Source organism: Tamandua tetradactyla, chromosome 6, assembly GCF_023851605.1.
Source record: "Tamandua tetradactyla isolate mTamTet1 chromosome 6, mTamTet1.pri, whole genome shotgun sequence".
NCBI classification, from domain to species: Eukaryota; Metazoa; Chordata; class Mammalia; order Pilosa; family Myrmecophagidae; genus Tamandua; species Tamandua tetradactyla.
Genome location: NC_135332.1, coordinates 140,877,736 through 140,897,297, shown reverse-complemented (window position 1 = coordinate 140,897,297; position 19,562 = coordinate 140,877,736). Strand labels below are relative to the sequence as shown.

The 19,562-nt window shown below is 38.7% G+C and overlaps 1 protein-coding gene across 4 annotated transcripts in view; it reads right to left on the bottom strand.

The window, feature by feature from the left end:
* CPQ (carboxypeptidase Q) overlaps positions 1–19,562 on the bottom strand; it is a 570,439-nt gene that overhangs the window by 141,757 nt on the left and 409,120 nt on the right. For all 4 annotated transcript variants that reach the window (XM_077167279.1, XM_077167278.1, XM_077167282.1 and 1 more), the window contains exon 6: positions 807–898. In XM_077167279.1, coding sequence (XP_077023394.1) covers positions 807–898 — 92 coding nt within the window. The remainder of the gene's footprint in view (positions 1–806; positions 899–19,562) is intronic.

Here is a 19,562-nt window from a genome sequence, read left to right as displayed (position 1 = left end):
CACCATCACCATCACTGCCCACCATCACTGCCCACCATCACCATCACTGCCTGCCATCACTGCCCGCCATCACTGCCCGCCATCACCATCACTGCCCACCATCTCTGCCCACCATCTCTGCCCACCATCTCTGCCCACCATCACTGCCCACCATCACTGCCTACCATCACTGCTCAGCAACACGCCCGCTGCTTTGGGACTCTTCTTTGAACTAACATTTGATTTGATCCAGAGTATTTCTGAGCTCGTACATTTTGCTCTCTCAGAGGTGGTCTTTGACATGAATCTCCCTGTCTCCCACTTTAAGTATGGTCTTACATTCCTAATCACGATCTTCCATGATCATCTTCTTGCCTCAAGCTTCACTATTGCCCCCGCGATCCTCCACAGCCCCAGATCTGACAGCTCTCGCTGCTGCTATTCCCATAGCCATTATAGACGCATTTCTGACTCACTTAAGGCTTTAGAGCTTGGCTGTCAAACTTCAGGGCTTCTAGGAGGATTTGGGATATTGAAGTATGTGTGTGGTTTCAAGTGGGGAGAGGGAAGAAATCACTATTTCTCAAGCATATATAAATGTAGCAGAACTAGAGACAACATGAAAATGGCAACATAGCAGTGGGGCTTTTTCTAAGGCCTCAGACTATAAAGCTGAAAAAGAAAGCCCCTTGCCTCTGTACCACAGCATCCTCACTTCACTACACCTTCTCATTGATAGGGTTGGATGAAGAAGACTTTTGCGAGGGATTCTGGTTTACACTGACATTAGACTTGCAAATGCCCAGCATCCATGGTGGAATTCTTACCTTGTGTAACTGATAATACTGGAAGGCTCCGACTCCGCCTTGTTCCTCTGCAGTCCAGAGCACTAAGCGTAGAGTCCTTTTCGGACGCAACCCTAGAAACAATGATGCAAGTTATACTTCAACAGATTTTGAATTTTAAAAGAAATGGCAGTGCCCCTCATCTGCCTTCTGGAGACAGGAGAGTATCAGAGGCACTCATCTCTCACCTGTGTGACTGCCTCATCCAGAGGGTAGCTAACATAACAAAGGAGCTCCATCACACCTGGTCTCGAGGCCAGATTAATGGAAAAGGGATCAAGACCAATGCTGTCTGCAAGCCAGGAAGTGAGAGCCTCTAATCATACCCTTATGTGGATATTCTGCTCAGCAGGACTCAATGAATGGCCAAGTTTGGTGGGATATTTGAGCATGTCCAGAAAATGCAGTTAGGAGGACTTTAAGCAGAATATGGGACCTTCCAATTATTTTAATTGAATCCCATTGGTGTGGCTCTACTTTCTGATAAGGTGTGCATAGTATTACTTCTTAGTTTAAATCTACAAGCATGGCTAGCTGCTAATGTTGTATGAAATAACATAATGACTGCAAAGTGGATGCAACATTTATGTTTACCCATGGGCATTTTCCTTTCCTATCTACGGTCAATGAAAATTAATTAAATGGAGAAAACATTTTATTCATCTTATGACTGCATAAATAGCTTGGTGGAAATTACATTGACTTGGAAAGCACAACTTTGTATTCAGGAGCTATTAAAAATTAATGGAAAGTTAGAACCTTTGTAAGTGACTATGTCTGCTTAGTAAAAGTCAACTGCAAGGAAGTTTTGTTTCCCAAACTAAAAAAAAAAATGGTATAACAGAATGATAAAGGTGCCAATTTGACCAATAATTAAAATCTTTTCTGACTTGGACTTGATGATGTCATTTTTGAGAAATAAAGGCAAAACAACGTGAAGCCGGTTTTCAATCTTATGAAGAGGATCCGTCCTCCTGACTCCTCACAGGAGAGCCATAGAGAAGGACTGAAATGCACTTCTTGTGGCTCTGAGATGGACACACTTCAAATATCTAGTATTATTATTCAAATGCTGCCACCGAGGTGTGTGGTTTTCTAAGGGGCCAACTAGTAGGCTGTAGCCTGGATGATAAGTCTACTGGGACACAGAGCCCTGTGCCGCCTCCTCTGGACACCAACAGATCCTCTCCTTTCATCTGCCTAGCCTAATGAGATGAACAGGAGCAACATTTTTTGTAAAGTTGAATATAGTTATGAACCCACTTTACACTTGAGCATTGGAACATTATTAAAAGAACACAGTTTTAGGATGCAGGTTCTCCTGAGTTCAGACTAACATCTGAAAAAGCAAGCTCTATATCCAATTCATCAGCAAATCCCATTGGCATTTCCTTCTAAGAATATCTCGAGTTCGATTTCTCATCTCTGCTACCACTTTGGTCCAAGCCACTATCATCTCTTACCTGGACTGTTGCAGTAACCTCCTAATTGGCCTCCCTATCACGGCCATTGGCCCCTGCATGTGAATCTCCACACTGCAGCCAGATTATGTCATTGCCCTATTCAAGACCTTCCAGCAGAGAGAAATGAAAGTTTCTGGAAGGCAGGGATTCATATATTTTTTTTAATTCACTCTCTGTCTCCAGTGCATAGATTGTTTGACACATGGTAGGTGCCTAATAAAACACTACTGAATTAATAAATGAATAGGAAAGCTTGGTGTCTCAGAAAAATGCAAAGCCCTCCACCACCTCCTCAGCTTCACCTCCTAAAAATTTTCTCCTAGCTCATGCTTAGGCAAGGTGTCATAGATCTGGAGAACCCTGCCATGTATCAGGCACTAGATGTGCAATCCCTGGGAAACTGCCCTACCAGAAGTTCAGTCTCCTTATATGAAAATTGGAGATGATTAAGCCCACGACATAAGTGTTTCACAGAGTTGTGACAATTGAATGAGATGTGAAAATGTAGTAAAACACCCCTGTGCCTGTCATATAAGAGACATTCAATAAAGTAACTATTAAGAAACATAATGATTATCCAGGTTCAGATCATACAATTTTACCCCAAGAGGGAAGAGGGGGCATCTAAATGCTAAGAACGGACTTTCTTAGAAACGCATTTGAGCATTTAGTGAGGAAAAGTCCTGGTGCACTCACTGCTGCTCCACAGATATAAACCACCTGCTCACACTTACAGTCCAAACTTAACAAACTGTTGTCTGAGAAAGAAATCTAATCAGTGTAGCTAAAGATCACAATCTGTGGTTTCTCTAAAAGAAATACTTGTTCTTAAAGTCCATTTAAGTCAAATGACATTTTCTTCTTAACATTATAACAAAGAATAAGGTACTATTGTTTATATGTTGCAAATTTCTAATCATTTTTAAAAATCCATAAGAAAGGAAAAAAATGATCTTTCTTTTTACATACCTTTGCACCTACCAGCAAAGCAATACCAAACTACTAAAATGTTGATATTCTTTAAATAAGGATAAGTAGACAACAGAGTCTTAAAAAAAAAAAAAAAGAAAAGAAAAGCCCCGAATACCCCTGTAGAGTTGTTGTTCCACTTGAAAGTCATTATTAAACTGGATTAGTCTCCTTCACGTTTCAAATCAGCCAGATGGCCAATGATGTCATATTAAAATAATAAAGAAGTAATCAGTTTGAAGCAAGGCATTCTAAGATCTCAAAACAATAACAATAGCATAGCTATTGCTGCATAGCTGACCCTAAAGAGACAGACAGAGCCTCCTTCAAGGTCGTGAGAAGCTCAGCACACATCAGCACCGAATGGCAGCAAGCTCACACCAAGGCCAAGGGTAGACAGAAACGAATAGGAAACACGTGGTTTAACAAATACCTGAGTGTACCCCGAATTCTCTTTCCACTCTGACTTTCTAATTGACCTAAGAGAAATGCATGGGACTTAATTCAAAGACTAGATGTGAAACTAGTAAGGAGTGCAGGTCTCCAGGCCACCAAAGCCAGGAGATGGGCAACGTGGGGTACAGAAAGATGGCGGCCATGGAGTCTGAATGAGTTGTGTTTGGTTCCTGGCTTTGCCCCTTCCTAGTGCCGTGACTTTGGATTAGTTATGTAATCTTTAAATCTTTAGGAGCTTCGATTACTTTGTGTATCCAATAAGGAAAACTGCCTCATGAGATTGTTGAGAAATTTAAATTACACAAGGTAAATACAGATCAAGCACAGTGCTTGGCACATAGAAGGTTCTAAGGAACTGTTTGCTAGCTGGACTCTTTGTCAAGAGACAAGTTTTTAGTCTATATCAAATCACCAAGTAGGTAATGTGGGAGAACTAGGAAAGAATGAATATTCCTCATTTCTCTTTCTTAGGAGACCTAAAAATATTTGTACATACAGAATGGATATAATATTCAACCAGTGGAAAAAGGACATCATCTAATGGGTAACAAGAATACATTGCCTCTTTCTGCCTGAAACGCTCCCTTCCCAACACACAGCATATCTAAACCCAAACTAATAGAAATAGGTTCTGCACTTTTAAAAATGAGGGCCAATTAGAATTTTCAGTTTCTAAATGCAGTCAAAAAGCCTTCTAAATTTTAAAATTGAATAAAGTTGATATCAGGATATATATTTATCATTTATAATTGACGGAATTTACTGTGACTTTCAAATTCAAGTTAATTTCAAAAGCCAAGAATTTCAAGTATACAAAATAATGATGATGATAATAAAGTAATAACTAACAATAAAACAAAGTGATATGGGGTCAAATGTAGGAAATTCATCTTGTAGTAGAATTGGGGTAAAGTAAGAGCTCAGTCATAATACTGGCTCCCAACTCTGGCTCTGGCTTACTGGCATGCAAAACCAGCACATATCAAACACATGAAAAAATGTGCTCGAACTGGAGGTGAGAGCAGGACTCAGCTCTCAGTTGGTTAAAAGTGAGGTATCATTGTGGTTTTGTCAGAGAATGGGTACTTAACCACCCCATAGATAAACAGAATCTGCCTAAAGAGCCCTTACTGGAATTTCTTTTAAGACCTCTAGATGATGCGACAAACATTGTACAGCATCACAGTTTTCCTCCAAAAGAACATAAACTACTGATAACATGGCAGGGCTTTGTTTATGAAATATGGTATACATGCATTTCATTTTCATTTTATTGAGGAGAATAATAATGCCTTTTGGAAAAAAGTGCCTATGAGAAAACGTGTAAAAAATCTGGTTGGAATTTCCTCCCCCAAAACCCACCCCATTCTCATCAAATTTAAAAAAGAGAAGGCCAGAGGATGACTATCACTATGCAGATTAATTGCAAAGATCAGTTGTCTGTCTTATATTTATGCAAAGGGTGGGGCACAGCAAAATGAACTTGACTTTCAGAACAGCTCATTATTCTACTTTTGTAGAATAGCTTCTCCAAATCATGAGTTAATGCTAAAGAACACTATTTGTTAACAATGGGTATTGACCTAAACACTCATTTACTATTCAGTTTCAATCTCTCCCAGAACTATGTTCTCCTTTCTGCAACCTAACTAGGCAGACAAAAAACAACTTTCTCTTACAGTTAATGTACTCATTTCCACATAAATGCACTAGTTCACAAATATACTTGTCCAGTACTTTTACAACAGCTCAGAAGAGAGTGCCTATACTTACAGAGTTCTCCATCTTGCAATATATTTGACTAATATGAGGGGTATAGTATCTAAGATATAGAAATAAATAATGACATGGTAGTATATAAATTGAATGAGAAGAGGCGGTAGTTAAAAGCATTGTTTGGTGATTGAGACCTATTTCCACCTTGGACAAATTACATAATTTGGCATATCATATATGAGCTTGTTATCACTGATTTTTAAAATAGGGAGCATGGTTAGACTGAGATTAATTATGTTAGTGAAATAAACTGCAACTATCTTTACAGGTAGGACAGAAAACCACCTGGAGATCTTTATTCTTAGAAAAATTACTTTGTGTCTTTTTTAGTCATGTAAAAATAAAGCAATCGGACACTTTGGGAGGGTATTAGGACAGGGCAACAATATATTTTTTTGGAGGGGTGCATGGTCCAGAAATCGAACCCAGGTTTTTCCACCTGAAAGGCGAGCATTCTACCACTGAACCACCTGTGCACACTGAACAATATGTTTTTTTTTAATTTCATCAACTAGATGGAATCTCTTATACTGGGTAAGAGGCGAACGAGTGTATCAATGGAGCCCAGGGCCTTCTGGGAAGGAAGCAGCCAATGCTCTCACCTGCTTCCTGAGGTTGGGGACTGGGGATGAGTCACATGTTATGATGGGTGTTATTCTAAGCCTCAGGGGTGGAACAGGGTTTAGAAGCCTTTGAAAACACGACACTGATGAAGGGAGGAGTCTGGGCTGTTGACACAGTCTCAATACAACAGCCTAAGTTTCTAGTGGAAAGATAATTTCAGCCAACTCCAGGAGCATCTCCAGATCCAGCCACTCTGGCAGAACAGTTATGAATTTGGGAACACTGGCTAAGGATAGGAATGCAAACAAAGGGAGCTGTTACCTTGATGCCCCAAATGGGGAGCAAACAGAGGCACTAGCTCAGCTTCATTCAAAGCATGGGAAAAGAGATGCCACACAGCAGTCACAAGGAACAGCAGCCAGAGGCAAATCCAGTTACTAGTGGTTTATGAAGGAGGACTGAATAGTTTGGGCTGAATGGAGTCCCAGGATTCATGGATAATTCATAGATGGTTAGGGGCCCCTCCCCTAGTCATGAGGCAATAGGAGACTTCCTGCAAATAGGGCATGTGGAGGTAAGCAATTAACAATAAGGGAGATTTAAGAAATATGGCCACAGTTATAATCCATATTTGTGGAACATATAATAACAGATATTATTTCTACAATTCAAAGAGAACAGTCCTACCTCATTATAATGATTAGAATTCTAATAGCGAGGAGAACTGCTGTTAGTCATTGCTGGAGTGGAAGCGCAGTGACTACCATTGTGTGAAGACCATTTCTGGCCCTAACCTAGTTTTCCGCTCTCATCTCCTGCATGTACCTGTCATTCTAAGCTCCAGCTACACCACAGTTCCCACCAGTTCCTGAATATGCCACACCATCTCAGATCTTCAGCCCTTAACTTAGCATATGTTCCTCTGCCTAACAAGAATGCCCTTCACCTTTTCCATCGGTTAAACGCCTAAGCATTAAATAAAGCCCTAATCTTACTTTCTTTGGGAAAGCTTCCCTAACTCCAAAGCAAAGTTGGCTTCTCCTTCTTCAGAACTTTCTATTTTCATTCTCAATCACATTTAAATGTTGCTCTCCCCTTTAGACAGTTACTTCTCTGAATCTTACTCACTTTTCTTTTTTATGGTCTTGGTTCAGTGACTGACATTTAACAAGTGCTTGATGAAAGCTTATTGACTGGCTGTTGAGTAATTGAATAACTCACTGACCAAAGAACGTATTTATCTAAATATAAAGAAAAGGCTCTGGTGTCTCCTAGCTTCAGAAAGATGATAACATATGCTATTTTTGTAAGATCAAAGCCCAAATAATGCGGATAAAACTACTTAGTAGCCAAGATAATTAGATATGCTTCAATTCCAGCATTTACTTTAGTTACTAATACATTTACCTATTTTTGTAGCACAGTTGGGTCCAGTAAAAATTTTATGTATCAACAGCTCTTCTTGGTCAAGTCACTAAACACCATGGTCACAGAAATCTTTCCATTCAGCAAACTGAATAAAATTAAAGTTATTTATCTTTTAAACTCAGTTAGCTCCCTTTAATTTTCAGTTTTTGATAATTTTTCTAATTATACTAGTAATCATATCCATTTCAAAATTCAAAACTAAGAAACATTAAAAAATGAGAAAATAAAAATCCATAAGGATAATGTGGCATTTCCTTATACTTTTCACATGCATACATTCGTATAAACGCACACACAGCATATGTATATAAACACAGCAAGGCTTTATATATAATTTTGTGGGGTTTTTTTTGCATGGGCAGGCACCGGGAGTTGAACCTGGGTCTCTGGCATGACAGGTGAAAATTCTGTCACTGAGCCACCGTCGCACTGCCCTGTGCATAGTTTTATACTAACTTTTCCACTTAAAATCACAGCATACATCGTCATCTCTATTATAATCAATAACCTTCAAGAAAATTATTCTTACTTTATTTAGCTATTGCCTTATTGTTGGACATTTAAGGTTTTTATCCTTATAATAAATTCTCAAAAGTAAGTTAAATTACTGAGTCTAAATAGCATAGATATTTTTAAAGCTCTTGACATGTTATCAAATTGCCCACAAAGAAAGGTTACCAATTTCTATTCCCACCAGCAGTGTATCAAAGTACTTATTTTTACATAATATTGAACTCTTAATCTTATCTCCTCTGTTTTTATGTGAGCCAAAAAGTTGTATCTATTTTTCTCTATTACATTCTAGTCATTTTCAGCAAAAACATAATTATGCACATACACACAATCTGTGGTCTACTTTAACTTGATTGAAATGAATGCTAAGTTCATATTTGATGCCCGACTAGAGTTCAAATAAGTGAATTTATTTTTCTCATTTAAATTGCTTGATAGAAGTTTCATTCATCAATATATTTGGAATATTTCATTATTCCTAAGATAATGTTAGTATTATGTAGAGATCACAAGCCTGATCTAGCTGGCATTTTAAAATACACTATTTTTTCCTCTTTCATTTTCTAGGGTGTTTTTATCTGCAAGGAGAAATTGAGAAGTATGGTTAATGATAGATTTGAACTCTGAATCACAATTTTGTTAAGAGATCTACCTTGCAAAAACCTTAAAATTGGGGTATTAAACAGAACAATCTTTTAAGAAAATGATGGTAAATCAAGAATAAGTGCAAAGACTTTAAAAAAAAAACTTACATTCATCAATATGGTTTTTAAAATTTTATTTCTTATGAAATTCAAGCTGTGAGGAAGAACAAATGTGTTTGTACTGGAATTGGGGATTATCAAAAAGTAATATATATCCAACAAACAACTGAGATAAGAAAATGTCTCCGATCCCTCTTTAACATCAAACAGCAGACATGAAACCTAGTTGTTTGATTATGCAGGAGTCATCACTAAGCTGCTTCTGCTAACTCTTTCAAGTGCTCCTCTTTTAGATTATGATGGAAAGGATATTATCTATATTTTCAAAGATTTTCCTTATGTAAAAATTAGTTATGGACTTACATTTGTGTTTGACCAATAATCAGTTATGATTTTTAAAAATTGTTCATTCTCTTTAAGTTTAGGTGTTAAGAGGCAAATACATTTGGTAGTACCAATACAATTTTCAATCAGATTTGAACAATAACAACAACAAAAACCCGCATCTTCTTGAGCATTGCTCCATTCTCAGCCCCCAAAGCGACTGCTGAATGCTCTTGCTAAGGGAAAAATCTTACGATGAAAAGAACAAGATCATCAAAATGTCTTTGGAACTTTCCCCCTCCTTTCCATTCTCACTGTGGGTACTATAATTTAGGCCCTTTGAATTGCTGCAATCGCCAACTAACTGCTTCCTCCAATCCTCTCTGTATAACTGCTGCCAGACTCCTCTTCTTAAAATGCTGCTTTGAACAAGTCACTAGGTGCATGAAAACCTTTAATCATTCCCTATCATCTATAGCAGTAATCTGCCTCAAAACGTTTTTGAACATGTATCAACACATATGTAGATTTGTATACAGATGACCCACACTATTGCCAATCTGCATAATAAATATTAGTAAAAATTAATTTATTTTTCTTTCTAGAAAAATGAATAAATATAAATAAAGTGGTATCTTTTATATCTAAATGGGTAGCTCTGCACATATCCTGGCTTTGGCGATCACTGATCCGCAGAACAGATCTACCTTGTTTAGCATGACATTCAAGGCCCTTTGCAGCCTGGTTCCAATCCACCTCTCCAGACTTACCTCCAACTCCTCCCCTTCCCAAAGCCTCATTTCCAGGTAAACTGTTTCCTTCACTTTCTTCCCACCTCTGCTTTTCCTCACACCATTTTTTCCACTTGGATTGCTGGTTATTTTTTCTCAACTTATCCATATCCCAACCATTTTTCATGACCCAATTCAGATTCCTTCTCTTCCGTGAACACTGCTCCTCTCTCTCCTTCCTCTGAATTTCAAAGCTGTTATTTTCTGTTCCACCCCTTTGGCAATTAATCATGATTAATGTATTTTCTACTTTTGGATTTCTACATGCAGCCCCTGGCAAATCAAGGAGACTAATATTTGTTGATGAAGCGATTAGCACACCTAATGGAAATTGTTTTAAACTGCAACCAGACAGATATGATTAGATCTATAAAAATTTTTTTCAACAGTGAATGTTTTTTAAACATTAAAATACTTGCTTAAGAGACTGAAAGGCCTGGAAATAAGGCTGGTTTGGGCAGTGGGGATGGTGGAAATAGACTGGAATCTTTGAATCTCTGTTGGATCTAGAATGTTAGAACTGGTAACTCTACATATGCCAAACCCTGCCCACAGGAATATGAGATTGGCATCTCTTCAAGAGAAGTGTTTGGCCTGCCAGGAGAAATGCTGTTTATCTCAAACACATGTATTCCTCGATTATAGAAAGTGTGAGACCAATTTGTATTCTCCCAAATAAAAGAAAATTGAGAACAAACTCAAGAGTGTTTACACGAAATTTCAATACTTCAAAATTTATGAACCTAACATTGTCAAAGAAATGCATTATCTGATCTTATGGGGATTTTGCTTCTCTGAGTTATTTTGCCACATTTATAAAAGCTGATAAGGTAAAGAAGAAATTTCATACAGTCTTTTAAAAGTATTTATAGGAGCTTGCAAAAATTCACTTAAAACCTCAAGGGATGGCTCTCTTAGAAAGACTCCCAAGTTTATCTGCTGCCCTTCTAGGGCTGAATTTACAAGGGTGTGTTCGGAGTCTGTGAACACTCCACTTTTGAAATGAAACCAAAATGCAAGCAGAGTTATGTGCTTAGCGTGGGAAGGAATGTGATGCCTTCATTCTCAGAACTTTTCCCAGGACCCCTGTTCCTTAAACCTTTCCTCAAACCTTAAAATCAATCTATAGATTTTTTCCCCCTATGCAGACACATACATTTCAAGAACAATATTTCCTGATATGTCCTAACTTATTTTCAATTTCCACATTTAACACTTATCAAAACACATCATCACTGTCCATCTTGGACACACAAGCACACTTTTAAGAATTCTATTTCATTAAAGAAAAATCTAAAATTCAATAATGGGAGAAGTGAACGCCCCAAATCAACCAACACTCATTTGGATGGGCTGTGTGAAAACAAAGAGATTAAATGGCACAATTAAAACCTACTCAAAAAATCAGACTCAGCCACTCAATAACTGGTCCAAGAACTGAAGGATTTAGGGCTGAAGAAACAGTCATGCCCTTTTCATATGGAACTCACAGTCTACAGGAAAAGAGATTGAAGGAATTCTCATATTATCCTTATTATCACTGTCAGCACCAACATCATTGTAGTGGGTGCTTGGAATTTGTCTAAAAAACCTCTAATTTTTAAAATTTTAACTGGGTTATCAGTATTCTGAACAGAGAGTTAGGTTATACCCAAGGGAGGGACTGAGTATTAGAATTCAAGAGTAGAGCTGGGAGGAAGGGCAGACAGGGAATAAAGAAGAGGATTGGAAGAGAGCCATTACATAATGGTAAAAATATAGCACTACCAGTGGGATTGCAGAGGTGTCCAACATTTTGGGCAAAATGGGGGGAGAAGGAACCAACTTTTATGGACACTTCAGTACTGTGTCAGACACTGAGCTTTTTCCAGACAATATCTCATGTAATTTTAGAAACATTATCACATTTAATTCTGCAAGTAGCAATATTGCCTTTCCATTTTATCAATAATGAAACTGAGGGGTAGAAAAATTAAGGCACTTGCCCAATGCCACACAGCTAGTAAGTAGCAGAGATGAGACTCATCTCTTGGGACTGTCTGATGCCCAAACCATGTTCTTAACCACTTTGTTCCACTCCCTTCCCAAATAATAAGCTGCATGGGATGACCTGACCAGTACTCAGCAATCTCTACCTTCTATTTCTTTTTAGGAAAAATTCTCAAATTAGAGAATACAATCTAATAAAGCTATTTGTATCTGCCTGCCTATGAGCACCTTCCAATTCCATCCAAAACTGTTCAATTTCAAAGAGACAAAGTAGCAAGAATATGACCTATGGATGGATGGTGGGTATATGTGTTAGGTCAGTGGGAGTGAGCACTGGGGATCAATGCAAAGAAGGACATTTTCTATGCTGAAGGAGATAAGCATTCAGTCCCTAAGACAGACAGAAGTCAGACAACATTGGTGCATCCAGATTTATAACAATACAGATGACCAAAGACTTGAACTGCTGGGTAGGAAATAAACACCACTAACTATGAATAGGTAGAAGACAGGAAAGAGTAATGTCTTCCAAATGGATTGCTGAAGATTCAATTGCATTTTGGGGGATGGAGATATAACAAACTTCAAAATGAGTCTAAAAATTATACCATTGGCATCCACTTAAATCAACAAAATGCAGTTCTGCAAAAAAAAAAAAAAAAAATTGCAGGGTTTCTCAAAAATCAAGAAAAGATTACTGTCAAAATAATTGTAAAAAATAGGCTCCAGATGTAAATATATTGATTTTTTATTGCCCACAAAAAATCCTGTTAAAAGACAAAAACGACACTGAAGGTGCTTTAAGTTCTTTTAAGGAAGAATGAGTTTTGCAAACATCAAAGTTTCACAGTTCTATGCAGAGAGGGAGATTATACAGAAGGAAAGTCATAACCAAGTTTATGAGTAGACCCAGAGGGAAGCAGAAAGGTTATTGAGGAGAGGATTGGTGGAAAACAATTACATAATAGTGAAAGTATTTACAGTTTCACTGAAGCTGTAGCAGAGACAGCTGGCCAATGTAAAGGAGGTGGGCAGAGAGAGAGAAGAAACCAAGATTTACTGGTACTTACCACTGTGCCAGACCTTGTGCTAGGTTCTTTCCAGACATTATCTCATTTAATTTTCACAACAGTTTGATAATGCCTGGGAGCATTATAACACCTGGGGGTTATTATCCTCAAGGTACAGATAAGGAAACAAAGGGACTTAAGTCACTTGCAAGATGTCACAGAGCTTGTAAGCGCTGGAGGCTAGATATGAATCTAGATTTGTTTTGTTTGTTTTTTTGTTTTTTACTCCTCTTTCCATGCCTTTTCAACTAGAGTACTTTGTTTTAGGTCCTCTTATGTTGAGAACATTCTCTGACATACAATACAAAAGACAAAAATTATTTAGGAGAAATGCTAATGGTATAGGAAGACCAAAGGAAGAAATAAAGGGTTTCAATGACAATGTGGAAGTAAACTGAATTACTTTCTAAAGCGCATTTTACAAAATCAGCTAGGTATTAAGTTATCAGTGTTAAGTTACAAGGTGTTACCACAGCAGAAGAGAGTCATTTTCAAGTCTTCCTATTTATTTCACTATGACCTTACCCTCTAAGCCCTCCTCAAGTTTCCATGGCCATCTTCCCTCCAAAGATGAGAAGTGAGGTAAAGGTAAAGTGTGGAAAAAGAAAGAAGTAGACAAAGGCAGACACAAACCATAACATGAGTAATCAAACACCATCAGTCGGTTGCTTAGAGAAATCACATCATGGTATGCAGTCCATGAGGCATTGCCATCCCCATTATCCCACCAAACCCTATGCACAGCTCCATGATAGAAGTCATTATGTTATGACTGAGTGGGGCTTGCTCCCTCTCCTGACTGACTGATTGGCTAAATAAATGAATGAAAATTAATTGAGAAATAAGAAGATCCAGAGATCCATGAATAGGAATGAGATCTTGTTGGTTTGTACAGGTTGGTATGATATCCAACACATCCCAGAGTAAGCTGGGCAGAAGATAAAAAGTATATGCAAAGTCCCATTGAGGGACTGGGGGAAAAGGTGGGAATATTAAATTTCCCCACCTGAGGAAGACCGGATATTCTCAAAAGCATTAGGGACTGCCAGTTTGATAGGATAGACCTTTGATCTTAGGGCTTGCCCTTATGAAGCTTACTCCTGCAAAGGGGAAGATAAGCCTACTTATGATTATGCCTAAGAGCCACCCCCATAGAATTTCTTTTGTTGCTCAGATGTGGCCTCTCTAAGCCAATCCTGTAGGTGAACTCACTGCCCTCCCCCTCTACATGGGACCTGACCCTTAGGGGTGTAAGTCTCCCTGGCAATGTAGGACATGACTCCCTGGAATGAACCTGGCTCTGTCATTGTGGGAGTGAAAAAACTTTCTTGACCAAAAGGTGGAATATAAATGAAACAAAATAAAGTTCCAGTGGCTAAGAGATGTCAAATAGAATTGAGAGGTTTTTCTGGAGATTATGCAGTATATCAATATAGCAGTATCCCTTTACAGTTTTTGGTGTACGAGAGTAACTAGAGGGAAAGAGCTGAAACTGTTGAACTATAATCCAATAGCCTTGATTCTTGAAGATGACTGAATAACTATAGAGCTTTTAACGTGTGCGCATGTGAGTATGAAAACCTTGTAACTGACACACCTTTAATCCAGTATATGGACAGATGAGTAAGAAAAAAAAAAAGACAAAAGAATAAATAAAAATAGGGGTATGGGATGTTTTACTTTTATTTTTATTATTTTTATTGTTTTTGGAGTAATGAAAATGTTTAAAAATTGATGGTAATGATGAATGCACAGCTTTATGATGATTCTGTGAACCACTGATTGTACACTTTGTATGATTATATCTCAATATAAATCATTGAAGAAAAAAAAATCCAGAGAACAAAATGACTTGGAATATGGATGATATAGGTATGATATAGACATTTCAAAAGATGAATGCCAGATGGTAACCTGTGTTTCTTTTTAAAGGATACATAAAACAAAGAAAATCTTTTTTTCTAATAGATGAAAAATACTCAGATAAAAACTGGTGACCATAAACACCACTGTCATAAGGTCAACAAAAGATGTGGACAACTTATTCTATAACTTCCTGCATCTCTTGTCAATACTACCCTTTGGGGCAGCTGTCACTAAATCACACTTACCACCTTGAGTCCAACACCTTCCCTCTATGATAAGGAAAATCAGATAGGGCATGGAGGGAATGAGTTGGAAATGTATGGGGCCAAGCAGAAAAAATACGGGAACTTGTCAAACACAGAATCAAAGAACCTCAGGGCCGGAAGGTGTCAGTCTACTCTGAGGCAATAGCAGGTGCACTGAGGTGCTAGAGGACAGCACAGAGCTTGTGCAAATGGAGAACAAGTGCCCGGGTGCTGATTTACTGGGCCTAAGTAGCTGGCTGCACGCAGCTGCCCAGGCGGAGTGAGCGAGAGGATTCTGCCATGGACGCAGAGGTTCCGTTCTGGCATTGCGCATTGAACTGGATAGAATCCAAAACCAGGGGGCATGAAAAGGATGATGTATGGCCTCAGAGCCAGCTAAGTCAGTAAGTGAAGAGATAGTCACATAAGCAGTAAATAAAACTACAAACCAAATGTATGTCCAGAGTGTCATGCTGACTCTGATGTGGAAAGGAGAACACTAAAAAATAAAGCTGTTGGTAATGATGAAAAGTAAAGAGAAAGCTAACATCCATTGAGTGCCTGTTACATGCCAGGCTGTATGGTAATTACTCCACTGACCATCAGTTCCTTTAATTTTTCCCAGCTGATCCTCAAAGTAACATAAGGATGTAGGCACTATTATTGCTCCCATTTTACAGATCAGGAAGCTGAGGCTGAGAAAGGTAAAGCACAGAGGTGAACCTCCTGGTCACATATCTAATAATGGGCAGAAGCAGGACTTGAACCCAGGTCCTTCTGATCCTAAAGCCCATGGGTTAAGTGAGCCCAGTAAACAGGGCCATCTCATTTGGGGAGTAAGCCTCCAACAGGAAAAAGCACATTCTAAGCCAGTCACAAAAGTGAAACACCAGTCCATGCATAGAGCTGTTCTCTAGCACTCAGTTTACCCTAGCTGCAGGGGAAAGTACATTTGTAAACATTCGTATAAACAGACATCCTAAAATGTCCAAGCATAAACCGATGCATTATTACAGAGCCTAACAGACTATCGATCCTGGCTTCCTGGATCTCCTTGACTTGCTCACCACTGTGTTGCTCAAATCCATTTCTGTGTACCCAGGGATCAATAGAACAAAGCATCAAATTGTTCTCAGCAAATAATTTAGTCATTAAATTCTTCACATGGCAATTGACATTAAAGAGGTCTTTAAAAATAAAGATGTGAGGTAATTTCCTTAAGCTCTGGACTTACAAGGGACCCTAAAGTGGGGGGGCCAGTTCACGGTCTCACCCCGCCAGCAGCCACACATATGTTCATGTGCCCTGTACAGTGACAGTGTTGATTTGTTCATTTTTGAGGCTTGAGCTTGGAGCATTTTGAGTCAATTGTCTAATCTAATCTCAACCACCTTATTTTACTGTTCCTTCATTAAATAATTGTACCAGACTAAGCTTCTTCATGCCTAACAGTGTGGGCATTAAATATTAAATAAAGAGATGTATCCCAGTATTCCACAGCTCACTTCTTTTTAGTTTTAAAACTGTTACTTCATCCCCCTGATGTTCCCAAATAAGAAAAACAGCCCATCTATTATTATAAGCAATAACAATTTCCCCTCACATCTATAAAATACACGTCATTCTCCCCTTGCCAAAAAAGATTTTTATTTAAGAAATTAGATTACTTTAGACTCTAAAGCATAACAATGCTCTGCCTGCCCATGTGTTTTGGGAAAATCACAATACACTCTGAAAATTTGCACACATTTGTCATATTAGAAATAGCTCTTCCTTTTGGCTTCTGAGTAAGAAAAGGATTTTTCTAAGAACAATGTCAAACAGCTCCATGCTTACTTCCATTTTAGTACGCTAATCATTTTCTTCCATTACCAGGCTACAGACACTGTCAGCTTTGAAAACAGCCTTTTTTTTTCCTCTCTCTTGGAAACTAAAATATGAGGCAGGAGGCAAGCAGATTCTCAATGGCATCCATGTGTGTCATTTTGTTCTAGGCGGTACCTGTGGCATTTCTTCAGGGTGGGCCTGCTTTTATCAGCTGCCAGGGGCACGGTGGGAGGACCCTGCCATTCAAAGATCTGGCCGACAAAAACACCACAGGGCTTCTGTTGAGGAGTCAGATGCCAAAAATTCAGCCACACAGGAAACTACTGTGTAAAACTCCGAGTGAAATGGAGGACTGCGTCTCCTGTAATAGAAGCCTCTATCGTACCAGAACCAGCTGTTAAAAATATTGGTGGATCAGGGTCTGTTTGGAGTTCTGCAAGGAACCTCTTCAAAGAAAGAAACTTTTTTTGGGGGGGGGGGGTTGGGGAGGGAGGTAGGCGGGGGCAGGATTGGGAGCAGTAATGCGTTTAATAACTGAGGCTGAATATGCTTTCCTCTGGTTTTCTTTTATGTTTCTTCATAAAGCGTTTTCTCACGCTTTCCTACTATTTTGTGGTGCCTTTTTTCCTCTAATATACTTAGGTTGCCAAACTGAAAAAGGATCTCTGCCTCCCTGTACTCTAGTTAGTTGAAAGACAAGTTTCAACTGTTCCAAGCAGGAGAATGAGCCAGCAACCTGCCACAGAAGTCAGGTCACACAAATGGCCCCCTTCAGAGCCTGTCAATTTCGAGGCCCCACGGTGCCCAGAGAAGATGGTTCCCGAGCACCTGGGCCCTCCCGGGCTTGCAGCCGAGCATTGTCAGCGCCGCACATCAGGGATCTAGCCGCTGTATTTACATTTTAATAAGTATTTTGTCTTTATTACTTTTTCTTGTCTGTTCCCAGAGGTTCTAAGGAAGGGAGAGACATAGTAATAACCGGCTCCTATAGGGTTGTGTCAGCTACATTTGGCCGAATTGCAATTCAGACTAAGAAATTGGAGCCGGAATTTTTCAAATAGGACAGATATTTAGAAGGCTACAAGTGTGTTTTGCGTGAGTTTTATTTCTCTTGTATTTATTTGTACTCTGAGAAATTCCTCGCTGTCCTGTTTACTGAATATAAAAGGTTCATGAGAGTTTCCTTTGGACTTCAGCTCTTGACATTCTTTAGGGCAGGTTTGGGTAAATCTAAGGAACAGCAGGAGACACATAACTGGAAGAGACTCAGAAAGGGCAACTCAAATATTTCGATCTGAACTTCTATTCCCTATGTAACATGTCCCAGTCTTCTCCATTTCAAAGCTGCTACCTCACTTTTACTGAAATGCTAAGGGCCTTTTTCTTACAAGCACAAATCACCCCTTGAGGAATCACAGGTCCAAGGACCTCAGACCAGGCGGTCGGAGGCATTGGCTGGCTGAAACTCAATGCCTCTCTCGCCACTAGTTGGCTTGTTTAGACTTTGCTTCTTCACCATGCATTTTTTGGGAAAGTATTCAAGATTCTTAACTGCAGAGGGCACCAGGGACACTGGTGCTTACTTAATGGTCAGCACATTTGATGAAGCATATGAAATAGGCAGTGATCTTTTTCATTTTATGCTCCCGTCACTCAGTGAGCAATGTGTGCATATATATGCAGGGAGAAAATACCTCTGAAATGGGGAGATAAGCCCTGAATAACTACAAATTGAGATCTGAATATTCAAAACAAACAACTCTCTATCTACCCTCATACTCATACATTTAGATTTCATCCCTTAAACTGATAAAATCTTCAATGCTTTCAAATTTCTTTGAGTTATCATTACGCATGTACATTTTTCATTTTATATTTTAACTTAGATATTTATCTGTATTATTTCATGTTCTCCTTAAATTTCTGTTTCTATGGACTGCAAAATATTTCATTATAAGGAGAAAAGCATAATTTATTTATTTCTCAATTGTCATACTTTATATCTGTTTCCAATTTTAATAATACAACCAACATTGTAATGACTATCTTTGAACATAAACCTCTTATTCGGATATTTGAAAATTTTTGAGAACCTATTATGCGAAGTAGAATTGGTCAAAGGGTCATTTTAAGGCTCATACTGCCAAACTGCTTTCCAAATAGGTTGTATCCAATTATATTCCCACAGTGTAGAATATGCCTGTTTCAGTTTGCTAGTGCTGTTGGAATGCAATATACCAGGAATGAATTGGCTTTTAGAAAGGGGAATTATTAGGTTACAAATCTACAGTTCTAAGTACATGAAAATGTCCAAACTAAGGCATCCAGACTCTGAAGAAAAGGCCAACGTCATTCAGGGTTTCTTTGTCACGTAGGAAGGCACATGCAATGTCTGCTGTCCTTCTCTAACAGCTTCTGGTTGCAAACGGCTCTTATTCCAATGGCTTCCTAAGTGTCTGTGGGTCCTCACTTAGCTTCTCTGGGGCACCTCTGGGTTTTGTCTTTTAGTTTAGCATCTCCAAATGTCTGTCACCCGGTTCCATCACTCTGCTCTCTGTGTCAGCTCTAAATCCTTTCTCTTTCTGTGAGCTCTTTTAAGAACTCCAGTAAACCAATTAAGACCCACCTTGAATGGGTGGGATCACATCTCTATGGAAACAATCTAATCAAAATGTCCCAAAACAATAGGTCTGCCTCCACAAGATTGGATGAGGATTAAAAGAGCGTGGCTTTTCTGGGGTACACAATAGTTT